At 39.9% G+C, this 25,692-nt stretch overlaps 1 protein-coding gene across 7 annotated transcripts in view; it reads right to left on the reverse strand.

Annotated features, from left to right (window-relative positions):
* The window catches only part of ORC3 (origin recognition complex subunit 3), a 59,967-nt gene that overhangs the window by 15,032 nt on the left and 19,243 nt on the right, over positions 1-25,692 (reverse strand). For 4 of the 7 annotated variants that reach the window (XM_087775804.1, XM_087775800.1, XM_087775799.1 and 1 more), the window contains 10 exons: positions 25,479-25,542; positions 22,141-22,257; positions 21,163-21,242; positions 17,026-17,159; positions 15,211-15,296; positions 14,625-14,722; positions 13,581-13,722; positions 8,523-8,639; positions 7,339-7,412; positions 3,623-6,192 (listed from right to left, as the gene is read on the reverse strand). In XM_087775804.1, the coding sequence (XP_087631930.1) occupies positions 6,087-6,192; positions 7,339-7,412; positions 8,523-8,639; positions 13,581-13,722; positions 14,625-14,722; positions 15,211-15,296; positions 17,026-17,159; positions 21,163-21,242; positions 22,141-22,257; positions 25,479-25,542 (1,018 nt within the window). In that variant the 3' untranslated portion in view covers positions 3,623-6,086. Of the gene's footprint in view, positions 1-200; positions 1,748-3,622; positions 6,193-7,338; positions 7,413-8,522; positions 8,640-13,580; positions 13,851-14,624; positions 14,723-15,210; positions 15,297-17,025; positions 17,160-21,162; positions 21,243-22,140; positions 22,258-25,478; positions 25,543-25,692 lie in introns of those variants that run through there. The other 3 variants (XM_087775803.1, XM_087775802.1, XM_087775805.1) reach the window with 3 other exon arrangements.

Below are 25,692 nucleotides of genomic sequence, written 5' to 3' on the forward strand. Positions count from 1 at the left end.
ATCATTGTTTTACTGCCCTTGTAGTACTGGAATTTAGTTGGAAGAATAAAACATTTACTTCTAATCTGTTTGTTTTTAATATGCAGGTGGAACTTTTGCTGTGTATGAATAAACTTAAATCTGAGTGTTTAAATGAAAACTTTATTTACTAGCAAGAGTGGATGGGTCAGAATTTTAGATCAGGAGAAGGAGGTGGATGAAAATCTTGGGTAATTCTTCAGAGGCGAAGAAATCTTCCTTAGATTGGCTGTGTTGTTTCCTGTTGTGGAAGCGTGTTTGTTACAGAACTGCTAAGAAACTATTGATTTAACTTGCTGTGGCTGACTCAAAGAGCTGTGCTCATCTTCCTTCAGATTTAAATGATGCATCAAAGGAAATTGGTTCATAAGATAAGAGCAGGCACTTGCACCACGAGCTGGAACTATGTAGGTATTGGAAAAGCTAAAGGTGTGTAATCTTTGTGTTCAGGGTCGAGGAGTTTGTTGTTGGAGCGTTCGGCTGTTTCCAGACTGCTGGATCAGTGCTGGCTGCTGCTGGCTGTGCAATTCTGAGTCGCGGTGTGGATTATTGAAAAGTTACTACATGGCAAGTCCCGGTCTGTGTGCTGTGGGGTAGAAGTATTGCTTACCAAATGACTCGGGTTATCCGCTTTGGGGACTTAAAGGATTACTTTGAAACTACTTTAGATTATAAACTGTTGTCTTCTCTAACTTACTGTCAGCTTCTGGTTAAGTAGAAGTCTGTTGTGTAATAGATCTTTGTACAACTTCAAATCAACAGGAGAGTTTTAGTTGAAATGTAATTGAAACTTCAGCTGGTAGATACATGCATTAATTGGCTCATGCTTGATACTCATGGTTTCAGAGAAGCCATGTGATGAGCTCTAGTTCTTAGTGAACTTCTATTCACTTCGTAGTGAGATTATAGGTTCAGAATTAGGCACATGACAGTATCAGAGTATTTTCTGCTCACTTGTCTGAAACCTGTCTTACCCAAATATTTGGATTTTTTTTTTTACTATATTTTCAGAATCTCAGAAACGGGAAATCACTGCTAGACTCCCCTCCTGGGTCTTCTGTTACTGAAGATAAAACTATCAAGGGCTGTAATTTCTGTTGTCTGCCTCAGGGCGCTCAGTCCCTCTCCTTCCTGCTCCTCGTTTTTTGACCTCCTTTTACTGTTAACGTGCTCAGGGTAGGAAAACCACTGCTTCTCGGTGGACCACTACCCAAATTCCAGCTTCCCGATACATTTCCTGCGCCTTCTGTGTTCTAGCAGATCCTTGTTCTGACTTGATAGAAATGTGTCTATGCCTAACTGATAACTTGAGATAGGAGTAGAATTAAGATACCAGCCATTGTGATTGTCTCTGCGCCTCAGCTTATCTTTTCTTTTGGGATATTAAGGGTTATTATAAATAAGAAGTGATGTCATGTTAGCACCCAGCCACTCCTGTGCTGCTCCAAATTAATGAATAATAAGCAGTCTTCTGGCAGATGAACTGTAATGCCACCATGGGTGCTTATGCATCACAGCTATGGTATGCTTAATTTGTGCCTGTTTTGAAAACACGGTTGCATTCTTTGAAACTTTTCATTTTTTTAACCTGCTGCTTGTTCTCTCTTGGACTTCAGACTGGCTCCTTTTCCTAGTCTCAGTGCCGATATCTGGTGTGATGAATTTCACATGAAAGGCTTGTTCTAACAGGTGACATGCTTTAGCAGGAAAATGGTTGGCTGCTTGATTACTGTTGAAAGAAATTAGGAAAATTGGGGTGCTGTGAGGAGCAGGCTGGTGCTTAAAAACAAACCTGCTTTGGAGAGCCTTTTCCAGGGCTTTTGAGTCAAGTACAAACGGGTAGGATTCAATAACTACTGAGTTCTTGGACCTATGTTTTGTGGTGGCCACATTTAGAATATTTTTGCAATTTGTACGTAACTGCAGTCTATCCGAAAGCAAAGGAAGCTGAGGACAGTTAATTGCAACTTAACAGTGAAACCAAAGATCTTGATTAACCTATTTTTAAGGCAGTGATGTGCAAATTCTTTTCAAGCAGAGCTCGGTTACTGTATACTTAAAAAGCAGCACGTACATCCTGACTGCATGTTGATTTTTGTGTCTAGATATGAAAGCATGTAACCATAAGATTATTCAGCATTTTTCAAGGTCAAAAAGGAAGGAGATTCGCGCAATCTTGTGCGCTGATGCTTGAGATTTGCCTGTGTACTCTTGAGCAGCAAGATCATTAGCAGATTCTGGTTAGAAACTGTGTTTTATGAAAGCTCTCTGAGAATTGAGAAGGATTTAGCTCTCTGATTCCACAGTGGGGAGGGAGAAACTGAGGCTGGTAAAGTATTAAAGAGTTTATGCTCTTGCTGTGAACCAGTGCTCGTGACCTTTGTATCGGAAACAGTTCTCTGAGATGAAAAATGTGAGGATGAATGTGTGGCTTTTACAGGCACCTGGCTTATTCTTGTATTCTTATATTTTACTGCTGTTGTAGGCTCCAAGATAAAAGAAAAAATACCAAGTTTGTGTTTGAAAACAATAGTGCAGTAGTGTAAAGAGGTGTCAAAGAGCAGCATCTGTAACAGTAGAGCAAAATGGTAAACTATTCAAGCGAGTTCACTTACTTTCAGGCCTGATTTTTGGTAGTAGTTTTGCTGAAAGCTGTGGCTATTAAATGCAATACAGTTATCAGCTCAGAGGTGAGGCTTTACATCGTTATGGTTTCAGAGCTAGTACCACAATACAAACACTGGCACTTTTTTTTCCTGTCCTGTTTGCTTTCAATGCACACTGCAAGCAGAGGTGGTTTCCTGGAGTATCTGCAGAACACGTTATTACTATGCAGACAGTTGTAGAAACTAACATTTTAAAATTACATATATATTTGCAGTTGAAATCTCCTGTGTGTGTATTTCAGCTGAGGTATGTGAGGGTGAGTTTGGAATATTTATAACAGAAAGTAGTAAAATAAACGATACGAGAGGAGCCAAGTGTAAAATTCATACTGTATAGCCAGGTTATCTGCAAACAGAAAGCCTGGTGTTCTTAGACCCCTAGCACCAGAATTTCATTAAAGGAGGAGAAGCACAAGGTGCTTTTTCATAGCTGTAGTGTCTCTGCTGTTACTGGTGTTGGTTCAGAATTTAGCGATGTTAAGCTCCTTGCAGGCAGCTAGGACTCTTGACTACAAAGTCCAGCCTCTGAAGACAGGCAAACTAAATGCAATTTATGACTGGTTTTGTTTAGTTTGTGTTTTTAACTGTCCAACCTTCCTGCGCTCCTTGCGGAAGAAAATGAAATTACACAGTACTTGCTACATAATTTTAGTCAAGTATTTGCCCTTTATACATCCTACAGGCTGAAGTGCCACGTGCTGAATTAAGGATTTGATCCTGAGACACCATATGTAGCATAGCAAACATGTGACTTTAAACTTCAAAATTGATGTTATTAGTTAAAGGGAAGAAACGGCCATTAACGATTAACTTTTCTGTTTTAATGTCATGTTGCCTGCACATTTGGGGATTAAAAGCCACACTGTTGGGGCTTGCTTCTCTTTATTTCCAAATATTTTACCCTCAGAAGGTGTGGAAGTTAGATGGTGTGGGCTTACCTTGCGTTGGGTGAGGCGGGGGGAGGCTGCAGGCCGGCGGCGGAGGACAGCTGCCCGGAGCACTTGGCTCCACGTCCCCTTGCGGATCGATCGGTGAGATGTTTGGTGCTTAGCTGTTCTGCTGCTCCCTTCCATTTGTCAGGTGTGTTTGCAAGATAAATAGGCGAGGCTCAGGACAGAGGAGGGCCATTTAGCATTCCCCTCCTACGGAAATGTCTCACTTTGCTCTCTGCTGCTTAAAAGCCGTACATTGTACTACGATACAGGTGCCCTAGGTTGCTCTCTGGAGTGAAGAACAGCGGAATTTGTTTACCCCTGTGTCTTGGTGGGAGAGAGGAGCTTGTGCAACTGCTCCACTGAGATCCTAAAAATTCTTGCTCTGAGCTTTCATCATTACATTTCCCAAGTTGTATGTTTAGGCAGTATAAAGGCTGATAAACTACTCGTCCTCCTCAGCCTCTTGATTTGCCTGGCAACATCCAGAACCAGGCCCTCCCCTAAGAACAGCGGGAAGCATTACTGTCTCTGCAATTAGAGCAGTTGGGAAATACGTGACTCCTACCCTCTCTGAGGGTATTTAAAACAAGCCTAACCTATCTTGTATACATTCCTGGGTAAACAGCCTGGAAAGTTAACAGGTTCTCGTAACAAGACTTCCCCCCTCACAGTACAGATCTGCTTTATGCAAGTGATGCAATCTTCAGTGCTCCAGGCTATCCTTTTCAGTTGTTTTGAGTAGGCTGAAGTGCCAGTGCAACTAAGTGGGAGCATCTGGATTCTAGCATGGCTGAACAGATGCACTTAAGAGTAGCACTTGAATGCTTCAAATAGAAGGAAAGCGAAGTCTGTAGTCCTCTCGCACTCAGCTGAGGAGGTCTGGGAGGTTTTTGGGGGTAAATACAGTCTTCTACAATAAACTTAAGTAATCATCATTCCATTTTTAACTAGGCTGGGAGGGACAAAGTCTGAACACTTTAACTGTGCCCTTTCCTAGGTGATATGACTGACCTGAAGTCTCCACCCATACTGCCGAAATGCACGTGTCGCAGCCCTGGGGGCGGTTTACACGGTGCTGGACGGAAACACTGCTTTTCCCCTTTTGGAAAACATGGGACACTGACATCAGCATAAACACATTTGCTCCCCAGACTGTCTCAGGGAAGGTGAAGCTTAATGCAGAAAGATCTGCAGTGTGGCTTTCGAGTGCCAAAGAAAACAGATTGGGCTGGTTAGGACATACCCATGGTACTCTGATACCTGGAATCAGGTGTAGGTTTTTCTTAACAACCTCAGCTTCCTTGGGGACCAGAACTCCAGCAATGACTGTGGTTTTTTCCAGCTTTCTGGCACAGTATTTTTTTTTTTGTGGCTTTTGTTCCAGTATCAGGCACTGATCTGTGACTGACTCTAGGCAAAGACTAGCAGCTCTTTGGTCTATCCTGACCAGATCAGAAGCAGCTGTGAGCCGTTCCAGTCCTGTTCCTACACACGGTACAGCATTGGTAACCTGTCCTGGGGTGTAAGCACTGCTCCGTGCGCTGGCAGAAGCTCAGAGTGCATCCTGGGCTTGCTCCGTCCAAGTGGCTGAGAAGGCTCTTTGACTGACGATCTGTCAGGTAAACAGTGCTTTAACACCCTCAGCCAACAGTTGTTGTTTTCACGTGGCTGTTTCCTTTGCTCGTGTACAGTACAAATCCTCAGCAAAGAGAAGAGTTACAGTGTGCACTGTAGGGGTGGATTTTACTGCCTTCCTCCAGTGTGCCCGAGTGCCATGTTCTCATTTAGTCTATGCTGACACAAGTTCCCCTGACAGCAAAAGGCAGCCAGGACTAATCAACTTCACTAGAAAAAGGGAATGATATAAACAGTTTGCTTTTGCTCTTGAAGAGCAAAAAGCTTCGATCTTCAAAATTATTCTGTTCCTTTCTCCTCCTCTTTCATGAGGGTTTTCAGGGAGTTATGACCAGTTTTGGTTTGAAGAACACGCAGCAGAGGCTGAACATGGAAGCTTACTGTCTCTTTTAGCATACTGGTTTTATTTATTTTTAAAGCTGTAGTTCAAGGATCTGGAAGGCATTTTATAATGATGACTCAAATCCTATCAGCTTGCAAGCAAGTTAATAACACTGCTTCATCACTTCTGTAGCTTACACAGCCAGTATTGTCCTTTTGGCTTGCTAGCCTGAATTATATCAGTATAGTGTTAAATGTAACACATCAAAGAAGATTAAAACTGGCACAACAATACAGTATTTGGAACAGAACAGTACGTTACACAGGGAGGCCAAGTATTAAAAAACAACATTGCTATTCAAGTCCATCCAGGCACTCGGAATGCATCTCGCAGCATTCAGTCATCGTTGGTTTTGCCCCAGTATGCAAAGTTCGCAAGGACTAGTTTAGTGGGAACACAGCCCTTGCAAAACGTCAGAAGGAACAGGTTTATTAAGATCTCGGTGGCACATTAACAGCCTCCCCATGTCAACCTTGCCACGTGGTCGGTTTTCTGCTTGCTAGGCTTTATGAAGCCTAAGAGTTCCAGTTCAGAAACAGCTCGAATAAAACGAGCACTGGGCACTTCAGTGAAGGAAATTGAGTATACTTTTTAGGACACATACTGATGGAGACACTGTTCTCTCTAGGAGGGGAAGATTTCTAAGTCATGGTAAGCACAGATTACACAAAATGTGTAGCAGGCTAAAATTGCTGGAAATAAGGGTAAAGCATGATTTGCCTACAGAAGCACAAATCTTCAGTCTACATTGCTACATGCATACAATGTGGCAACAAAGGAAGAGTTCCTTTCCCCACTGCTAAGAGAACCTTAAAGCCTACAAAGATACTAATTTTGTAGTCTCTCAGAAGAATAAAGAATTTACACTTTCATGTCCCTTGACCAAAAAATGGGAAGATAGATAATTATAGATTATTTTTTTTTGAGGTTTCATAAAACAGCATCACCTTTTCTTTACTTGCTAGTCACTGTACTTTTCTTGCTGCCTTCCTGACACACAGCTATACATCCTGGAGTTAAATAGAGGATTTAGTTTCGTGTTAATTACCAGTGGAGCTTGTAAAAAAGGAAAGGCCTTATAATAAAGGAACGCTAGGTGTAGTATTAGAGCATATAAATGCTCTTCCTCCTTTTGTACAACTATTCATCATTTCTCTGTGGCAGCACTACTGTTGTAGCCATGAGTTTTGGTTCTAATGCTCAGCCTTTTTAAATATTTTGCAGTCCTCAGTTCAGAATCAGGACAAAGTAAGAAGCAAAATGGATGTTTTGTGGGAATTAAAATTCTCAACTCTAAGGTCCTAGAACTCATGGCTTCTACAGAGACACTACTTTTATAAGCATTTCCTCTGCTAATGCTTCCATCTTCCTCATAGTAAACTACTGTCCCGATTTCTCCATCTGCTCTCCAGGGCACAGCTATCTGTTCCCCAGTAACGCTCTCCCCCTATACAGGTTGGTCTGTTTCAGACCCAAACAGCTCCTATGGACAAAAGCTGCTCTCTTACGTTGCCACCCCCAGCCCAATTGTTTTAGCTGATCTATTTCTGTGACATTTTCAGTACATTAAGGCTGTTTAAATTAGCCATCTTATTTTTCTGGAATTAGTTATCAGTGCATGTGAAGCTATATTTTAAAAATCCTGGTTCATTAATCCTGTAAGCATTTGAATGTCAAACTTGAGAGAGATGAGAAAGGATACTGGATAATATCATCCACCTGGTCTGAGGAAGCCGCATCTGGTCCCTCAACTGCCATCACCACAGTTGAGAAAGCCTAGAAAGGGAAAAGCAACAGAGATTTAACACATTTCATAGACAGACAGAGCTGCATATAAAATAATGAGCTTTGAGCTGATGACTATCACTCGGGAGGAATGAGATCTTGGAATGACAATTCCATGAAAATGTCAGTTCAGCAGCAATCAAAAGAGGAAGCAAGGTTACATATTACCATGGCAGGAATACAGAAATGAAAGACATCACTCTCTGAACTCGTGTGCCTGCATTTTAAATCCCAATACAGTTCTGGTCCTTGACCCGTTCTCAGAAAAAACACAGAACTGAAAAACATTCTCAAAGCAAGACTGCGTAAGCATTCTGGAAAAATGAAGGGGATGATAAGTTGGCTGTGAAGAAATCTATAAAATTGAGGGACAGCAAGAGGTGGGGTAGGAATCTTCTGTCCACTTATTTCCAATACACAAACAAGGCAGCAGCAAACAAAACATACTCAGAACAAGTAAAAGGAGTGTCCTCTGCACTGCAGGTAATTAAGCTACAGAATTTCTTGCCAGAGGATGCTGTGGTTGCTAAAAAGTTACATTGGTAATGTAACCCAGGTAGGCTTACGAAATACAGAGAAACCATTCCAGTTTAGGAAATTTTAGAGCTAAACCATAATTGTTAGCTAGGGAGTATTTGGAGAATGTATCACATTAATGTATGTTCTCCTGTTATGCGCTCTCTGCTTTTGGTCCCAGTATGAGACAGGACGTCAGGCTAGAAGGACCTTTGCTCTTCCCTAGCACAAGCATTCTCTCCAAGCGCCCCGCACTTGCCTGTTTCCATAAAAATGTCACAGAATACTTAAAGATGAAAAAAAAAGGGAGCTTTGTGAAGCATAAAATCTGATCTGTGCCAAGCATAAAACAGAAGCAAAAGATTTTCATCACAGAGTAATAATGCTGAAAATAAATGATTCACAGCAGTCAGAGGAAGACTGTGGGCTGGTGACTGGAGTTACTGTGTGTTCTTGCACAGGAGGGACTGAGGTGTGCAATGATTTCAGCTGTCAAAAGGGGCACTGAAGAAAAGCAGACATGCAGCAAAAAGATAAATGAGAACACTGAAAGCAGGTAAAGGCACTGTTTGCATTGTCACATACCTCTAACCAATCAACGAGATTAATCAATCTGCCACACTCCAAATGAAGCTTATACACTATGCATATGTCAGGGGCTTTATTAGAAATGCTTCCTCCGTCACCTTTCAAAGCTTGATTCTGATAAAAAAAAAAAATGAAGGCAGTAACTTTGATCAGTTTTTGATCTTGAACAATTTTAAGGGCTAGATATAATATTATTTCAGGAAATTCACATGGTATAGGTATTTTAACCAAATGTTTATTGTTTGTGTGTTCAATGGCAAGTTGATGGTACAAAGCAAAAAAACCCAAAACACAGGAAGATAAGAAAACATACCATTAAAAAAAAACACAAGAAAAAAACACCCAGCTACTTCACTCCTGGTGTTCCTTCTACAATTTTGTACACTTATGCAGTCTCGTCTCTAATGAGTGATTATCTGATTAGGCTTTTCCCCAATTCTTTTGCTAGTTCTACTTATGTATCAGAGAGAAATATTCTGTTCTGTGGATGCAGGAAAACAAACTAGTCATGATTTGCCTCAGACTGTACTATACAGAAAACAGAAAAGTGTCTCTTCCCTCCTGCCCCCCTGAAAGGAAGGAGGAAGTCTTAGTATAGATCTATCAGACGTACTAAAAAGCAAAACACTTCTCTCATCTTTGAGTTTTATCTTTGAAATGTAACAATCATTTCTCCCTGTCTTGAAACTCAGCACCTCTACGGGCAAAAGTCTAATTTCTCACAAACTATTCTGTATGTCAGGAAATTTAGGTCATCAGCACTGAACCATTTACTTGAGAAGTAAAAAAGCCACTTGAGCCAGAAGCAAAAGTCTCTGTAGAGTTGCAGAAATTTATAACATTTCATGTCAGTTCATGATTTTTCTTCCAGTTTTCAGTTTCATGTACTCTAAGAAGCCAGCTCTCTTAACATGAAGACAACCACTGATGATTCAAGTTCAGGTCATAGAAATTTTTGCTAAAATGCTCTTATACACATCATGCATACACAAGCATGCACATTACTATTGGGAAGTCTATAAAGCGCTAGCAAGGATACCTTCATAAATAAATGCTTTTCAAGATAGGAAAGAAGGCTGGGCAAAGAATATAACCTTGCTCAAGAATCTCCAGCTTACCTTTCATAGATCTCAATCCCTGCAATTTGTGAGGCTCAGTTTCGGTTTGGACTCTAGCACTTCTGAGACACTTCACAATTTCCAAAAAGCCTAACGATTTTCAAGTTTATTTATTCTGTACAAGGAACACAAAAGCTGCAGACATTAGCTTAATGTCTGTCAGTTCAGTCCAGATGGTCTCCAGATAAATTCAGAGTAACATGGCTAAACCCTCAAAATGTTACAATCCAGACATCAGTTTACCAGACTATAATTCAGGAGCGTACCATAATAGTTTCAAATACTACTGTGTTACTAACCAGCACAGGTGAAGTTACACCTTCTGGCTGATCTAGTGGCTCACCACTGCCCGGAGATAACCCTACGCCTTTCTCTTTTCTCCTCTGCTTCTTCTCCTAACTCTATGGCTTCCTACACTTTGCACTGATTTTCTAATCTTAAGGCCAGAACAGTTATTGCAACCAAGAGAGGATGCAACTGCACTCTCCTGGAACAGAAGAGAAATTAATATCTAGCAGAAATTAATATCTAGCTGGACGACAGGCAAATGCCGAGAGCGATCCAGGGAAGATATTACTGATATAGCACTGCAGGGTCTCTGCCAGCTCCTGAAAGAATTCAGCGTCGCTGGTGATAAGTAGGCCACGTCGTTACAGCACAGCGAGAGGGAGCTGCAGCTGCCTGCGGGGGAACCTCAGCTTCCTGAGGTGGCAGCACAGGCGCCGTCCCCGAGGGGAAACAACCAGACCGACAGGCAGGAAGCTGCCCCGAAACCACCCGTACAGCGCAGAGGTGCTGCTTCCGAAAGGGGAGAGCGTGGCAGTGGGAACAACCCAGAACACTGTCGATGAGGGGTTTCTCTTGCTTGACCCTGCCCCGAGAAGCTAGGCAGAGGACAGACTCAGACCTTGCCCTGGAATCAATGTTACTGTCTTTCCCAAGGACCAAATGCTAGTATCTCCTTTCCCTGATCTGGGAGCTGAGCTTAATTGCAACTCAAGGATTTTCGTTTCATAGCAATCAAAGTATCTTCATGGGTAACAGGGCTCATTCCTTGAGATCAATGTGAAAAATCGCCCTTCTTACCCAAGGTCAAGAATAAAACTTGCATGACCATCTGAACTCCAGGAAGATCCAAGATCAGATTTCCTTGTGCTGACACAGTGCTAAGCAGTACCTTGCTGGTATATTCCAAGTTACAACTTGTTGAATTTTCAAGGGATCAGTGAAAACGGAATCACACTCTTTTTTTTGTGTTTTTTCTTTTTTTTTTCCAGGATAAGTATGATCCTTGGTTCACGTTTTGCTAAATAAATAACTGAACTGGATTCCTGTAAGAAATGCATCACATATTAATAATTTGCTGGTACTCCACTGAAGCAGATCCTTTTCTGTCCTAGCCTTCAGGAAGGAACAGCTCTAGAGAACTTTGCTCTGGTCATGGCCCAGGAAAGTACAAGCCATACAGAAGGCATGGATACAATCAAGGAAAAAAAAAAAAAAAAATCTCTCTTTGACTCATGCGGATTAAAATGCTAAGCAAGGTACTCAGCCAATACTGCTGCTGTTAGAAACTATGCCAAACCTTCACTATCTACTCAGAAAACATCGGAAATACGTTCAAGTATGTCAAAGAACAAAGTGCAGGGTGACAGAGGGCTTTAAATCCTGTCAACTCATCAAAGAGAATACTTATTAAGCACATCAGTAGCTAGATTTTGCTAGCTCTCCTAATCTATATTTTTACCGGTTTTCTAAAAATATAAATTACTGAGGTTCACATGGGTCTCTTTAATGGTAGCCCACTTGCTAACTACTGTTTTCACAAATAAGCTCTCTAAGTGGTTTTAGAAATAACTCCTGCACACAGCAAAACTGACAACCCTCATTCAAATAGAGACACAGTGCCAACAAACCCAATAGGAATTGGGTTATAGATTTCAAGGACTGATCTTTATCGAGTACAGTTCCTGATAAGTGCTGGCTTTGACTCAAGTAACATATAATCACTCAGATACATCTACGACCAATGTTTTCTTCAAAACTGTCGTCACATTTTTAAGGCAAATGTTAGGGCACAAGGATAGCTGCAAGTAGCATCTATAATCAAGGACAAAACAAAGAAATGTATGTTCACTCCTTTTCCAGATCCCGCTCTATTCCTTTCATTCAGTCACTCTGTGTATTTAATTTATGAAAGAAGTGGAAAAGGGGCTGCTTTTCTTCTCTACAGAATGGCAGGGTTAACTAATAGAATCAACGGCAATCCTTTTCTTGAACTTGGAAAAGACAGGACGTCAATACACAACAGATATTAAAATAAAAAGAGGACAAATAAAACAAAGGACTCTTTGAAATATTATAGAATCATAGAATGCTTTAGGATGGAAGGGACCTCCAAAGGTCATCTAGTCCAACCCCCCTGCAACTGGCAGGGACATCTTCAACTAGATCAGGTTGCTCAGAGCCCCATCCAGCCTGGCCTTGAATGTTTCCAAGGATGGGGCATCTACCACCTCTCTGGGCAACCCCTTCCAGTGTTTCACCACCCTCATCGTGAAAAATGTTTTCCTTGTGTTCAGTCTGAATCTACCCTCCTTTAGTTTAACACCATTACCCCTTGTCTTATTGCTACTGGCCCCGCTAAAAAATCTGTCCCCATCTTTCTTATAAGCCCCCTTTAAATACTGAAAGGCTGCGATAAGGTCCCCTCGCAGCCTTCTCTTCTCCAGGCTGAACAACCCCAGCTCTTTCAGCCCTTCCCCATAGCAGAGGTGTTCCAGCCCTCTCATCATTTTTGTGGCCCTCGGACCCACTCCAACAGGTCCATGTCCTTCCTGTGCTGAGGACCCCAGAGCTGGACGCAGTACTCCAGGTGGGGCCTCACCAGCGCGGAGCAGAGGGGCAGAATCACCTCCCTCCACCTGCTGGCCACGCTTCTTTTGATGCAGCCCAGGATACGGTTGGCCTGCTGGGCTGTGAGACCACATTGCCGCCTCATGTCCAGCTTTTCGTCTGTCAGCACCCCCAAGTCCTTCTCCACAGGGCTGCTCTCAATCCCTTCATCCCCCAGCCTGTATTGATACCAGGGGTTGCCCCAACCCAGGTGCAGGACCTTGCACTTGAGGGTGCACTCAGATCCCGCTGTCTATGTCACTGATGAAGATACTGAACAGCACTGGCCCCAGAACGGACCCCTGAAGGACACCACTTGTCACTGATCTCCATCTGGACATCGAGCCATTGAGCACTACCCTCTGGATGCGACCATCCAGCCAGTTTGCTATCCACCGAACAGTCCACCCATCAAATCCATATCCTTCCAATTTAGAGAGAAGGATATTGTGGGGGACCGTGTCAAAGGCCTTACAGAAGTCCAGATAGATGACATCCATAGCTCTTCCCTTGTCCACTGATGCAGTCACTCCATCACAGAAGGCCACTAGGTTGGTCAGGCAGGCATATACTGTATTTAAGCTATTACTAATGTCATCACTCCACCTGAACAGAACCTTCACCTTACAGCAAGTCTACACAGTGAGGACTAAGCACCAGCCCTGTAAAGAAAGTCTCTGGAAAGAGCCACAGACACTGTATTTTTCCCCATGGACAGTCATCCCATTTGTAATGGAGGACAAAATGACTTTTCTCCTACATCTACAGGAGAAAGAAAAAATCATGACTAAAACAGGCTCTGGAAAAAGGATTCCCCATATAAAACTCTTTCCATAATTAGCTTCTTTATTTTAGCCAGACAAATTCCCTAGCTCTTTGCGAAGTTCCCAGTTGCTTATCAACGCTAACTTGCTGGTTCTCTGCAAAACAGCTGAATGTGTGCCAAGCTTCATGAAACAGCAAAACTAAGCCTTACACATCATCCTCACATGCAGCCTTCAGAAACTACTCCAGCACCACAAACAACTCACTTGTTTCTTACCTTCAGGTAGCAGTATGGGTTATTTAAAGCTGTATGAAGCGCAATCCTCGGGGCAGCATTCAAGTGTCCACGGAGAACACTGGCTGTGTTGAAATACACTATCTCATGCAGAGTTTTGTGGTCTGCAGGAACAAGGTACTTTCTGAAAAAGCAACATGAGGTGGGGAGGAAGGAAGGGAGATAGAAGCTTTACCTTAAGGGAAACAACAGAAGTCTACTGCAGTCAGAGACTACAAGAATGTATGTTTCCCAACCAGTACTGACAAGCGTCTGAAAAAAATGAGACAAACGGCACTGAAATCAACTTTGAAGCAGGGAGGTCTGTTATTATCAACTCTACATCTAATGGGTTTAGCATAGAACTCTAGCTGGGCCACTGACAAATTCAAAAATAAGGGCAGCAGCTGAAATGCTATCACGAGTCATGTACTCCACAGATCTTGCTTATCCATCTCGAGGCCTCCTGATGAGTCTCTGCTCACCCTTGTCTTCACGTCTGAAGCTTTTTTCTTGGCACGGTCGTACTTCAGCTAGCTTCTCTGCCTCCCGCCACCAAGGCTCTGTAATTAACAAGTGCCTTCATCTCTTCCCCCACCCCAAGCCTTTCACATTTTCTGCTACAGAGCTGCCTCCAAAACCCTGTCTGCTATGCCTTGCTCACCAAAACAGTTCCCAAAATGGATAGGATATCACACTTGACATCTATACAGTTTCTTAAGTAGAACAGATCAGCAAAGATTAGGGTAAAAACTCTTGACTTTATTTTGCCACATATACCCAGTCCTCCCTCAACTTTTTTCTGTAGGCAAAATAAGTTGGTCAATTCATGTGCCAATTACTTCTACTCATCTATGTAAAAGAGATTGTTTTTTTTTTAATTATTATTTTTAGAGCCCTCATCAAAGAAAGAATAGGAAGGAAAAAAAAGTGTGCTTCACACCACAGGGACCAAGACACAATTTTGACACGATTAACATGTTAGCAAAATTTCTGTTGCAACTTATGGTGCAAACTAATGCAGGAATATAAAACGGGAAAGCTCACCTTACAAGACTGTCTATATAGTCAACAACTTCAAAACGAAGCATTTCAAACTTCGTCAGTTTCTTAGACCGCCTTGATTCCTTCAACTCCAACAAAGTCTTTAAAAAAAAAAGTGGTGAAAAAAGTGGTGCATAAAACTACATGGGAGGTAGTTATTCTCTGGAGAACACAATCCATATGTTTAACATGTGTAATTAATTTTTGCTGGCATGTCTTCACTGATAATGTTTGAAAGTGTGATCGTGCAGTTATTTTTATTTAGGCCAGTGTATTCAGTTCTAAACTGGTAGGAGTTTGGGAGAGAAATATGTGTTAGGCAGAATGTGTAATTTACAAGTTAAATAAGAAGAAAACTCCTAATTTGCATTTTAAAATCCTATTTTATGACAGATATTCTCTATAATTTTCTGTGCGTCAGGTGGGCCTGACATAGATAGTTGGTACTTATTCATTGATTTTTAAGGAAAGTTACTTATACACAACCTTTACTCAGAGCTCCAGCAAGCTGGGAAGAACTAACCACGGATGATTAAATCGTAAAAGATTCAGTTAAGGAACTTGTCAGTAAAGCCTACGCAGGCCTAACCTTCTGAAGATGATAAAGGTCTGTCTTCTTCTGGAGCTCCTTTTGTGACGATACGGACACATCTCGTTCTTGGAAAGCTTCTGCTACTAGAACAAAACTGATGTTTGATATGTGGGGTAAATTTTTCCTGACTACCTATACAACCCCCCTAACCCAAGCAATCTGAGAATTGTTCAGTTACTTGTTCACATAGACCCAAACACAGGCAGCTTGGAGGCTTGCACCTTGTAAAAGATGGTTTAAAAAGGAGTCTGCAATGCAGTTTAACCAACAGTAATTAAGTAACCAAAGCAATTCAGTCCTGAGCAAAGATCCAGCACAAGCCTTGCACATCACTTGAACTCCTCTTATGTCATCCTAGGTCATGCCCTCAACGTTTGTAAACTGGACAGATTAGTACTAGATACTACTGATGTTTTAGGAGCATTCAAAAAGCCACACACTGCATATTTTTTCCTTCTCATATGCAAAAAAACACAAAGTAAGAAATGAGTTCTCCCTACTTAACTCCGAAACTGCAACCAGAGCAGCAAACCAAAGGTGTGCTAAGGTATTTCATTGTGCAGTTTTATTCTCATCTTGATTTATAACAAAATTTTGTTCTCATAGCCATGTAGTTTGTTGATCAATTGCACCAATAATTAGTAATTTTTAGGTAAAAACAAAGAAGCAAAAACTCCCAAAGCACAATCAATGCCAGAGTAAGTGATAATCAAAATCAAAAGGTAACTAGATTTCTTGCCTTACTTATGAAGATGGTAATAAGATGGAGGTTCCACCTACAGATCACAGATAAAGCTCCAATCAGCAGTGACAATCATGATATATGAAAGTTTTTTGGTGACCTACATAGAATGAGTTGGTATTTTCCAGTGCCCTGTGGACATTTGTATTTGTGTTGAAGACTTCAAAACAGAAAACTTCCTCTCTCCACTGGCAAGAGCCAATTCTTCTAAACAAGCCTCAGTTAACCCTAGAGCATTACATGACTAATTAATATTAGACTGCATTTGGTGGCTTATTGCCTACTTGTCCAAATGCTGGGTAGCAACCACACTGATAATGAACTTCATTTAATATGCATAAAACAGACCAGATGATAACCACTTCATCTTCAAAAGGGAATCATAGGGGAGCACTTCTCCGTAGTTCAGGAGAAGCAACGGAATTCCTATTCCAGAAGAATGCTGGAATATGTCATATTTCTACTTCAGAAGGAAGACAGCAGTTTCTGTTAACCTGCCTCTGAAAGGCTGAAGGCTGCTACTCATTTGCCTTACTAAACTTTCAAATATATCCTCTACTGTGAACAAACAAATATATGAGCCTGAAAAGTTACAGCGTGGCAGCAGAGCCCTGACAACTGGTGCTGGGTGTCCTAGCTCTTACATGAATTTAACTGAAGGTGCAGGTGAAAGAACTTTATAAACATTTGGATTAAATACCATATCATAAGGAAGTCTGCTCCTATTTATCTTTCAATATCGGTTTTTATTTGTTAAATGTTGTTAACGATTGCAACATCTGGTAAAACGCTCAAAATGTACATATGACACATTTAGTGAGTAATGTTTGCTGATCTGTCCAAATTCTTATCTTACATCACTCTTCCGTATTATAAAAAGTATGAACCACATATCACTAAAGAATATAAACATTTCCTGATTTTGTGCATGTATTTAAAAAAACAATCCCGAAAAATCTGATGGTTTGACACAATGACAGGATACCACTAGGGAAAATGATACCCACTGGTCAGATTATAAAACAGTTTTAATGTAATCTGCCATGGAATGTATGATGGTACACACCCACCTTCTAGTTTCTGAAACTGGGTCAAGAACTCCTTCAACTCCTCTACTGTCTTACCAAACTCCTTTCCAGAAGATGACACAAAAATTTCCACACATTGTTGAAGCATGGTTACCAAATCAGACTTATTCAACATCCTAAAATACACAATTGTTGGCTGAAGTTGAAACACAGAATGATGAAACAGCTTTCAATGTTCTTAGTTGAAAAAAAAGTTAAAAAATAATTTCAAAAACTCCTTTTAGAAAGACAAAACCTCCAAGACTTCAAGCATTCAGTCTTGCAGTACAGTCCGTTTTTTCCTTGCTGTCATTAACAGAAAGAAACAAATCAACTTGGATAGATGTCCTTCACATTTTCCTGCAGAACTGACAATGAAAGCTATTCTGGTATTCTACCTAAAAACACTTGCTGGATACAGAGTTATAATTTTTGAAATGCTGAGTCAGATTAAAAAAAAATATGGTAGGGTTCATAACTCATTCCCAAGAATGGTAAATGAAATGGTTACAAAAAAAAAAGTCAGATTAATATATATTCACACATCCACAAAATCCATTACTCTCTGTGATTCAGAGTGAGTCTCAAACAAAATCTGAATTGCTGTTTTCTGTATTTAATTGCTATAAACTTAACCACCACTAGAGTCCCAGAATCATTTAGGCTGCAAGGGACCTCTTGAGATCATCCAGCTCAAACTCCAGCCTAGCATTTACTTACTTTTAATTATGTATTAGGGCATTTTATAAATGTCACCAAGCACTGCTCAGTCTCAGAATCTTCATTTAAAAGATATGAAAGCAAGTCCTTGCAAATATCCATAAATGAAATCCAGAATTACAGTCATTGCATCAAGCCAATACCATTACACATGCATGTAACTTTTTTCATGCAGTGGGAGAGGTTCCCATTGCTAAACACTCTGGTTCTGAACAATCACACATTTGTAATAGCTGCTGTTACTAGGAGCTCTTCCCAGCCTGTTGTGGTTTTGCTTCGTCTTATACAAAACAAAGGTGCTAATACAAAAATGCAAAACAAAGGTGCTAATAGTTTAAGGATTTTAGAAGACACAAAAACCACAGCTACACAAAAAAGGGAGCATGACAAAAGAATGAAATTATGGTGATCGGTGTGTCAGGCAGTGGGTCTCCGTATCAGCCACCTAAACACTGACTAAAAGAGATTTAAGGAAGAATTTAGAAAAGGCTGAGGAAGCTTTATAGATATCTGGAGGGACAACTGCAATTTGAGCTCTAGTTTCTAACTGACAGTTGATGCTAAATGTTTGTAAAGGCTAGAATTTGAAACTTCAGTTTATCTGATTCAGGGTTATGGATTTTTGCAAGTCAGGTGTTGCCTTCAGATACACTTGTTTTGTACAGAAAAACATCAGGAGTTAACAACAGAAAGGGTGACCTTGACCACACAAAAGGCTAGAAAACATTTTGAAACTGTCTTGTAGAATGTAATGGGTAAAAAAGATAGCCTTCTTCCAGGCCAGAGAAAACCCTGCAATAATTAAACACCTAAGATGGAGAAAGGATAACCAGATTGATTTGGAGAGCCGTGAATGGGAAAGAACAAATTTATTTTAGTAATATTATTCAAAAAGAAGCTGCAAGTTCTAGAAAAACTTACTTACGACAACAATGGGATTACAGGGCCCGAAGAACAGGCAAGAGGATGGTTATCACATATCGGGAAACAGTAAAGTATCCTTTTCAACCTTTTGGGCTTGAGATTACTGCAAAGTATGCCAGGTATCAGAGAGCGGCGTTAAGATTTTATTTTGGTCAGGAGACAAGCTTAAAGCAGAAAGGAAGATCTCAGATCATCCAAAGACAGTAAATAAATCTGTCTCTGATTATTCAGAGGCAAGTTATGGAAGAGAAGAAAGGAAGCTAGGATGAAGTCCATAGAAACTCCTTCTGAATGCTTAAGTGGGGAAACATCTGAAGAAATGATAACAGAGACTGGTCAACAACAAAATGTCAACAGTCACAGAAGGGCAGGACTGTGATAAGCAGTATGTGACAAATGACATCAGTGATTAGCAGACAAAAAGAGAGTACAGTATCTAGATGGAAGACAATAGGTCCCCGTGATATTTTTTTAGACTCTAGACAACTAGCTTACAGTGGAATAACTATTGTCTAGATTGCTCAAGTTAGATCACCTGAAACACCATCTTTGAGGAGAGCACTTTTAGCAGAAGGGATAAAAGCCAGTCCAAGGAAAGGCTGAAGTAGAGAAACAACCAACCAACCAACCACAAAAGGAACTCAATGCAACAACTGAAAACACCACATTCAAACACAATTCATGAAGGGCAAAAGAGAGACTTTTTTACAAATTGAGAAATAAGCTGATCAAAAGCTTCTCTATTTTTTTACTTTCTAAATACAAGGAAAAAAGATGGACTCCAGAAAAACACAGAAAAGAAGAATAAGGGATGGGAAAGGGTGAACATAAGGATATAAACAGGTGATGTGGCTGCTGGGAAGGCAGAGATATTAAGGAACAGTGAATAACTTCCATACGTGAGCAAAGGCGGGGGGGGGGGCGCGGGGAGAAGATAGTAAGTAGAAGGGGGAAAGATCACATTTTATCATTTTCTTCTAAAAGACAGCAGCAAGATTCTATGCAGAAAAAGCAGAGACAAGCGGAAGTATGTGTAAAATGGAAGAGCGAGTTAAAGAAAAAGTTAAAAGCTGAAAAAATAATAATCACAGCTAGACTCCCAAGTATTTGAAGGAGTGTTGAAGGAGTGTTGAAGGAGTTTTGTTAGAAAAATGACAGAATTCCTGGATTTAAAAAAAAGAATCATTTATGAAAGGAATGACCATGATTACTGTACTTCTATCAGAAGCTCCCACAGTGGGAGCCATGACCAGAGGAAAAACAAGAGGGAGATTAACAGATAAGAATTAAAGGGGGAGCAAGCCAGAATCTGATGGCAGTATCAACTTCGAGATAGGAGAGGAGGAAGATTAATTCAGAGTGGAAAAAAGCAAATTAAACATAGGAGGAGAAAAAAGGGGGGGAAAAAATGGCCGAGAGTTATTAGAGATTACAGAACAGATGGTACAAGAAAGCAAAATGACACATTTGTGGGCAAGGGTTGATAGGTGATTGAGTGCTGTCAAGATTCAGGAGAGTCAGAGAAGGATTAAGAAGGAAAGACTGTAGAAATGATGAATCAACAAATCAAGCATGTAATCCTTTCAAAGGGACGAGGGTAAAGAACATAGCGCAGCGGCAGCGCATAAGAACCACTCAGTATGGCAAAGGTACAGTTTGAAGTGTATGCTTCCTTGGGTATATGAGCTCAGGAAGTTATCCTCCACCCACCAATGACATGATTTTTCTATTCAGTTTTACTGTCAGACACATCAAATCTCACACGCTCGGAGGCTCTTGAAGAGGCAGTTATGGTAACGGTGTTGCATCAGCTCCTTGTGCAACAGAACCGATGTATTATCTGAATGAATGCAGCTATCGGGAAACAGCCACTTGCCACGATAAAGCACGTTTTAAAAGCCTGTAGCTGCAACATTGCAATTGAAGGGTTTTTTATTAAGAAAATTGGTTTAGATGACTTTTCCATTTTAAACACTGACAGGCAACACAAGTGTAGGCTCTCCTAAAGTCCTAAGCTCACAGTAACACAAAAAATTAACTCAGTCCCTGTACAAACTGTTAGACAAAAGAGGCAAAGGGAAAGCAGTAAAAAAAAAAAAAAAAAAGAAAGGCCTCAGCTACTCATTTGGAACAGATTCTAATTTTCACAACAGATTAAAATTTAGGTCAACTAAAACTAATAATTTGGTTGATAATATCTAACACAATCATACTTTAAAAGACAAAGCCCAACTGATGTTCTCATTCACACACAGTAATCTCAGTGGTTTCAGCATAATTGCTCAGGGCATAAGAGATATTAGAACCTGGTTGAGTTTCAGGAAAACAGTAGAAAGACAACATGAAAACAGCAGTCAATTATACTTGCAAACAATTCTACAACTAGCTGCGAACAAGTAATATCCTCAGCTTTAAGTTCTAGAATAACAGATGACTGATATTCTCCATGTGTACAGTGGTATTAAAACAAAATGGGGGGGGGGGGGGGGGAATCACCTTGCTAGCTGAAGAGATGACTCATACTCTTCTGTCTCCCACACTCGGTTTTCCAAACATGCACAGTGCAGCTCCCTGATCTGTTATGCAGAAGGTGAAGAAAGGATAAAGTGTTTTACAAACAAAGCAATGCAGAACTCTTACAACAAGCTTTTCAAAGTAATATGTAATTCCTTTGGAGCTTGTTTCCCAGAGATGCAGAATGACTGCAAAAGAAATGAGAGCGTTTAGTATCTTACAGAACTAAGCTCCTAGTGTTGCTGGAGTCTTTCTCTTGCTCTGCACCAGATTTCAAACAATTAACATTCAGAAGAAGATAAATGCAGAGAACAGAGAGGAATTCCAATGAAATGCCCCAGTTAAAACATCTTTTTATTCTCAAATACTGGGACAGTTCATGCTGATTTTGTAGTTAGGGACACATTCTAATAACAGTGTGGAACACATAGAGAACTGACAGACAAGTGCACACGCACAGAATATATTGCTCTTCTAGTGGAAGAAGAAATTGCTTAGCATGAGAAAGAGGATTTAGTGGCATCAGAGCAATATGGCTACTAAGGGCAATTATCACTGTTCCCTTACTATTGTTCTATTCTGTACAGGAGGTTGCTAATACTCAGTGTCTTCATCTGAATTTGGCTAGTGAGCTAATAGGTGATAGAAGAGTATACATTGTCTGCAATGCATACAGATAACCACAGGTGTGGGAAAGTCAATGTGCGGATTCTTTTGCTGATCTGTGCATCTGCCTCCTCCTGGAAACTCCTTGTTGACTGACAAGGTATCATCCATGCCACTAAAGAAACCACATGCTGTTGCCCTCTGCCCACAGCAAGAAAGCATCTGTCTCCCTTTGAAGAAGTAGGGGGCAAAGCAGCAGAATAGTAAACAGAGAAAGAACAAACACCTATTCATACGTCATACTTTGCAACAAAAAAAAACATGTTTCACTAAAATGGAATAACAGTACGTCACCTGCTTGCCCAAAGGATACTTTGGAAGAGAAGATGTGAAAACATGAAGACATCTCAGAACTGAAACATAATTTTCATGGTAAACATGCAAGTCTTCCAGCAACTTCTGTATTACTTCCTACAGTGACAGAATAATTGTTTTATAAGTCATTCTGACATCCATTTATTTAAAACTCTCATGAAGTACTTAAAATTATTCTGAAGTTTTCACATTGTGGTGTGCTATGATTTAAATCACCAGTGTTAAATTAAGACCACTAGGCAAAAAAGCTGTATTTCAACAATTCACTGCAATCACATTGCATATTGTTAACTTTACTTTCTTCCTCCATCTCACCGGAGAATTTTTATTGATTAGCATTATTATTTTACCATTTTCAAATATATTTAGCCTTCAGATTTGGTATATCATCTTGCAAAAACGAGACTATACGCTATACTTTTAATAGGCAATGAGAAATTATATAGCTACTTTTACTGAAATACTTATTATTGGCATTTTTGTATTAAAAATGCATTTAAAAATTTATTTCTTATATTGTGGGTGGCTGCTGATTTTATTAGTTAGGTATACATAAAAAGACCACTCCACAGAAAAGAAATACGCAGTTGCTGCTCCTGTGTGCTCTTAATTAGACTTCTGTTTATTCACAGATTGAGAACTGCAGAAAAAAAAAACCTCATGTATTAGGAAAAAGAAATTATTAACTGCTGCTACTGAATTTACTGGATGGTATCTCATTATCACTGGCCTCCCATGGAAGCATAAGTAACACTTCTGGAAAACCACACTCAAAATTTTTGGTAGTTGTATTAAAGTACTTTGGGCTCATTACATTTATGTTTGTGAATCAGAAGATCTTCTCTCACCTGTCTTCAGTCAAAGATAAAGAGGTAAAACCCACAGGATTTTCTACATATTTTATTGCCAATTTGCTCAACTCTGAGCAAACTATTCCAAACAGAAAGAGAAAAATAAAACAAGCCACTGCATTTCTCTAAAGTTAAACTGAAACAAAGAGTATCAAAGATTAAAAAAAAGGCAAAACCTTATATGCAGGCAACAAAGACAGTGCTGCAGAGAGCTTTCTGATGTTAAAAAAGTTCGAGATGATTAAAAACATTAAAGAAAGACATTTCTCCCCATAGACTTTTTATCTATTAAAATTTAAGGGTCACTGATATAACAATTGTTTAAATGACTTCCAAGACCTTAGGGCAGACACAAATTCGTATTTTGATTCTGAGCAGGGTGATTTAAAAAAAAAAAAAAAGAAAAAATTATCCCCACCACAAAAAAAAGCCGAGAGAAGAAAACAAGTTCTCTTTAATGCTGCTACATCAATCTTATTCCCCCAAACCCAGAGCATTATAGCATCTATATTTCCCTTATCTTGTTTCCCAGCTCAAGACTGGTATAGTTAACATACATAAATTGCAATGCAGTAGTACTATGTATTTTGCCAAATAACAGAGTGAAAACGCATATTCTGTTTTAGAAGAGTTTGAAAACACTATTAGAAGACTATGCAATGCCATTTCCATAAAAATAGATCGCCACATTTATATAATTTCAAATGAAATATGCCATGAAAACTTCAAAATAGAGTTGTAAGTAATTAGGATGTAAAATTGCTTTTAAAATTGATTATTCTAAATAGGTGGAACTCTTCCCATAGTTATTAAAAGAAGTGGTAACAACATGGAATATAAATTGCAGCTGACAAAGGGTATTGCAGGTTTAGGTGCTTAAGCTTGAACAGTAAGCGTACCTGGTCCTGAACATGAACAGCAAATTTATATGACGTAGTACCATAGTGACTTTGGAAGTGTTTCCAAAGTTCGGAATGATACTGTAGATTAGTATGACATACAGAATAAACAGCACCTCATTCATGCAGCAGTAGGGCCTTTTCTCCCCAAGCAGACTACATTGCCAGTGTGGCAATGCAATAATAGTCCTACTCTTATTGTAGAGGTTAGAACAAGTGTCTTCAATTAAAATCTTTCAGAAGCATCATAGGCATATAAGCACAAGAATTCCAGCTTTTTTCCCAAACTTGCAGGGTGAGGCTTGTGAAATAAGGGGTATATTGTTAAACGTATAAAGTTTAAAACACAAAGTTTTAAGTTGATGAGTATTCGACTTTCAAAGTAGCAGCCCATTACATGGTCTTTAAACTTCAAACAAAGAAATAGAACTGCTCATTCCCACTCCTTCTGTCCTCCTGTTGTTTCAACAGAAGCATTTATGCACCTGCAGAGTGAACTGCGTTGGGGAAATCATTCTGCAGAAACAACCCAGCAAAGAAATTCCCATGTCTTGTCTTTTTTTGGTCAGGTTACTTTAATTGGATTGTTTCTCTGATTACATTCATTGCACAGCCACACAAGCAGTTGTTCTGGCACAGCTGGGGTGTGTATAAACAGCAAGGGACAGCAGTAGCTCAAGCTATTTTTGCCACTGAAGACTATGGATCATAAAATCACGTATAAATCATGTCTCGCCTTGACTACTATCATTGCACTGCACTTGCAAACTTGCCTGCTACCAACCTGTCTTCTATTGTTCTTCACACTTGAAAAGTCCTTACAGACCAGGAAGCTCTGCTAGGATAAATTAATTGCTTTATCTCTAGTAGTACCATTTGCCTGACAGGTTAGCTATACTTGAGATGAAGAGTTAGGAGAAATCCTTTACCCTGAGCAATGCTTCTACTGGGAGTGGTTCAGCTGGTAAAAAAAACCAACAGATCTTTGTTGGTGAATTCCTAAAGGGTTCACAATAGTAGTAGCCTGACTTTAATTACTTGACAAACCTTCAGATAAACATGTAACATAAATTAAAGTTTTAATCCTGTAAGACATCTAGTGTGAATGTGTGCCTCGGGACCCAGACTGCCCTACTGAGTTCAATCAGAAACTACGCAGAGAGTATGGAGGATTAAGAGCTTATGAAATAACCTCCAACATTACTTACTCATTCTTCAAACACTTCACTGACTTTCCAAGAAAGTCAGTCTGAGTAAGCATTAAAAGACCAGGCCATAAATAAACCTTGTAACCTTCTTTTTAAGCAGTTATATTTCTAGACATAGCTAAAAGTTGGTGTAAGAAAAGTGGTGCAGCTTTGTATAAAGGTATACCTGGCAACCCTAGAGATTTGGAATTTTGATCTGCCGATCCTAATTCTCCATTACTGGACATGAAGCACAATATGTACTGTACAAAAGATGTTATACAGAACTATACATCTTAGTTTTGTATTTTATTATGCTCTACAAACTAATATATTGGGAAAGGTATTTTTGCTCTCCAAAGACATTCTTAAAATTTTACCTTTAAGAAGTCGTCTGCTGTCAGCAGTGCAATCTGTTTCTCTGATACTTGACTTTCCACATACCTGATGCCAAGAAAAAACAAGAACATAAAAATTATAATGTAAAGTATGATTAAAGATTATAGGGTTAGAAAATTCAAAAAGTTTATGCTGCTATAAGGATTTCTTTGGGAAGATTCAAAAAGTGACAGTCAAATTCAGCAAGTTGAAAGG

Source organism: Nipponia nippon, unplaced genomic scaffold (assembly GCF_047370975.1).
Source record: "Nipponia nippon isolate SJK-2023a ecotype South Korea unplaced genomic scaffold, ASM4737097v1 scaffold_4, whole genome shotgun sequence".
Taxonomy (NCBI): Eukaryota; Metazoa; Chordata; class Aves; order Pelecaniformes; family Threskiornithidae; genus Nipponia; species Nipponia nippon.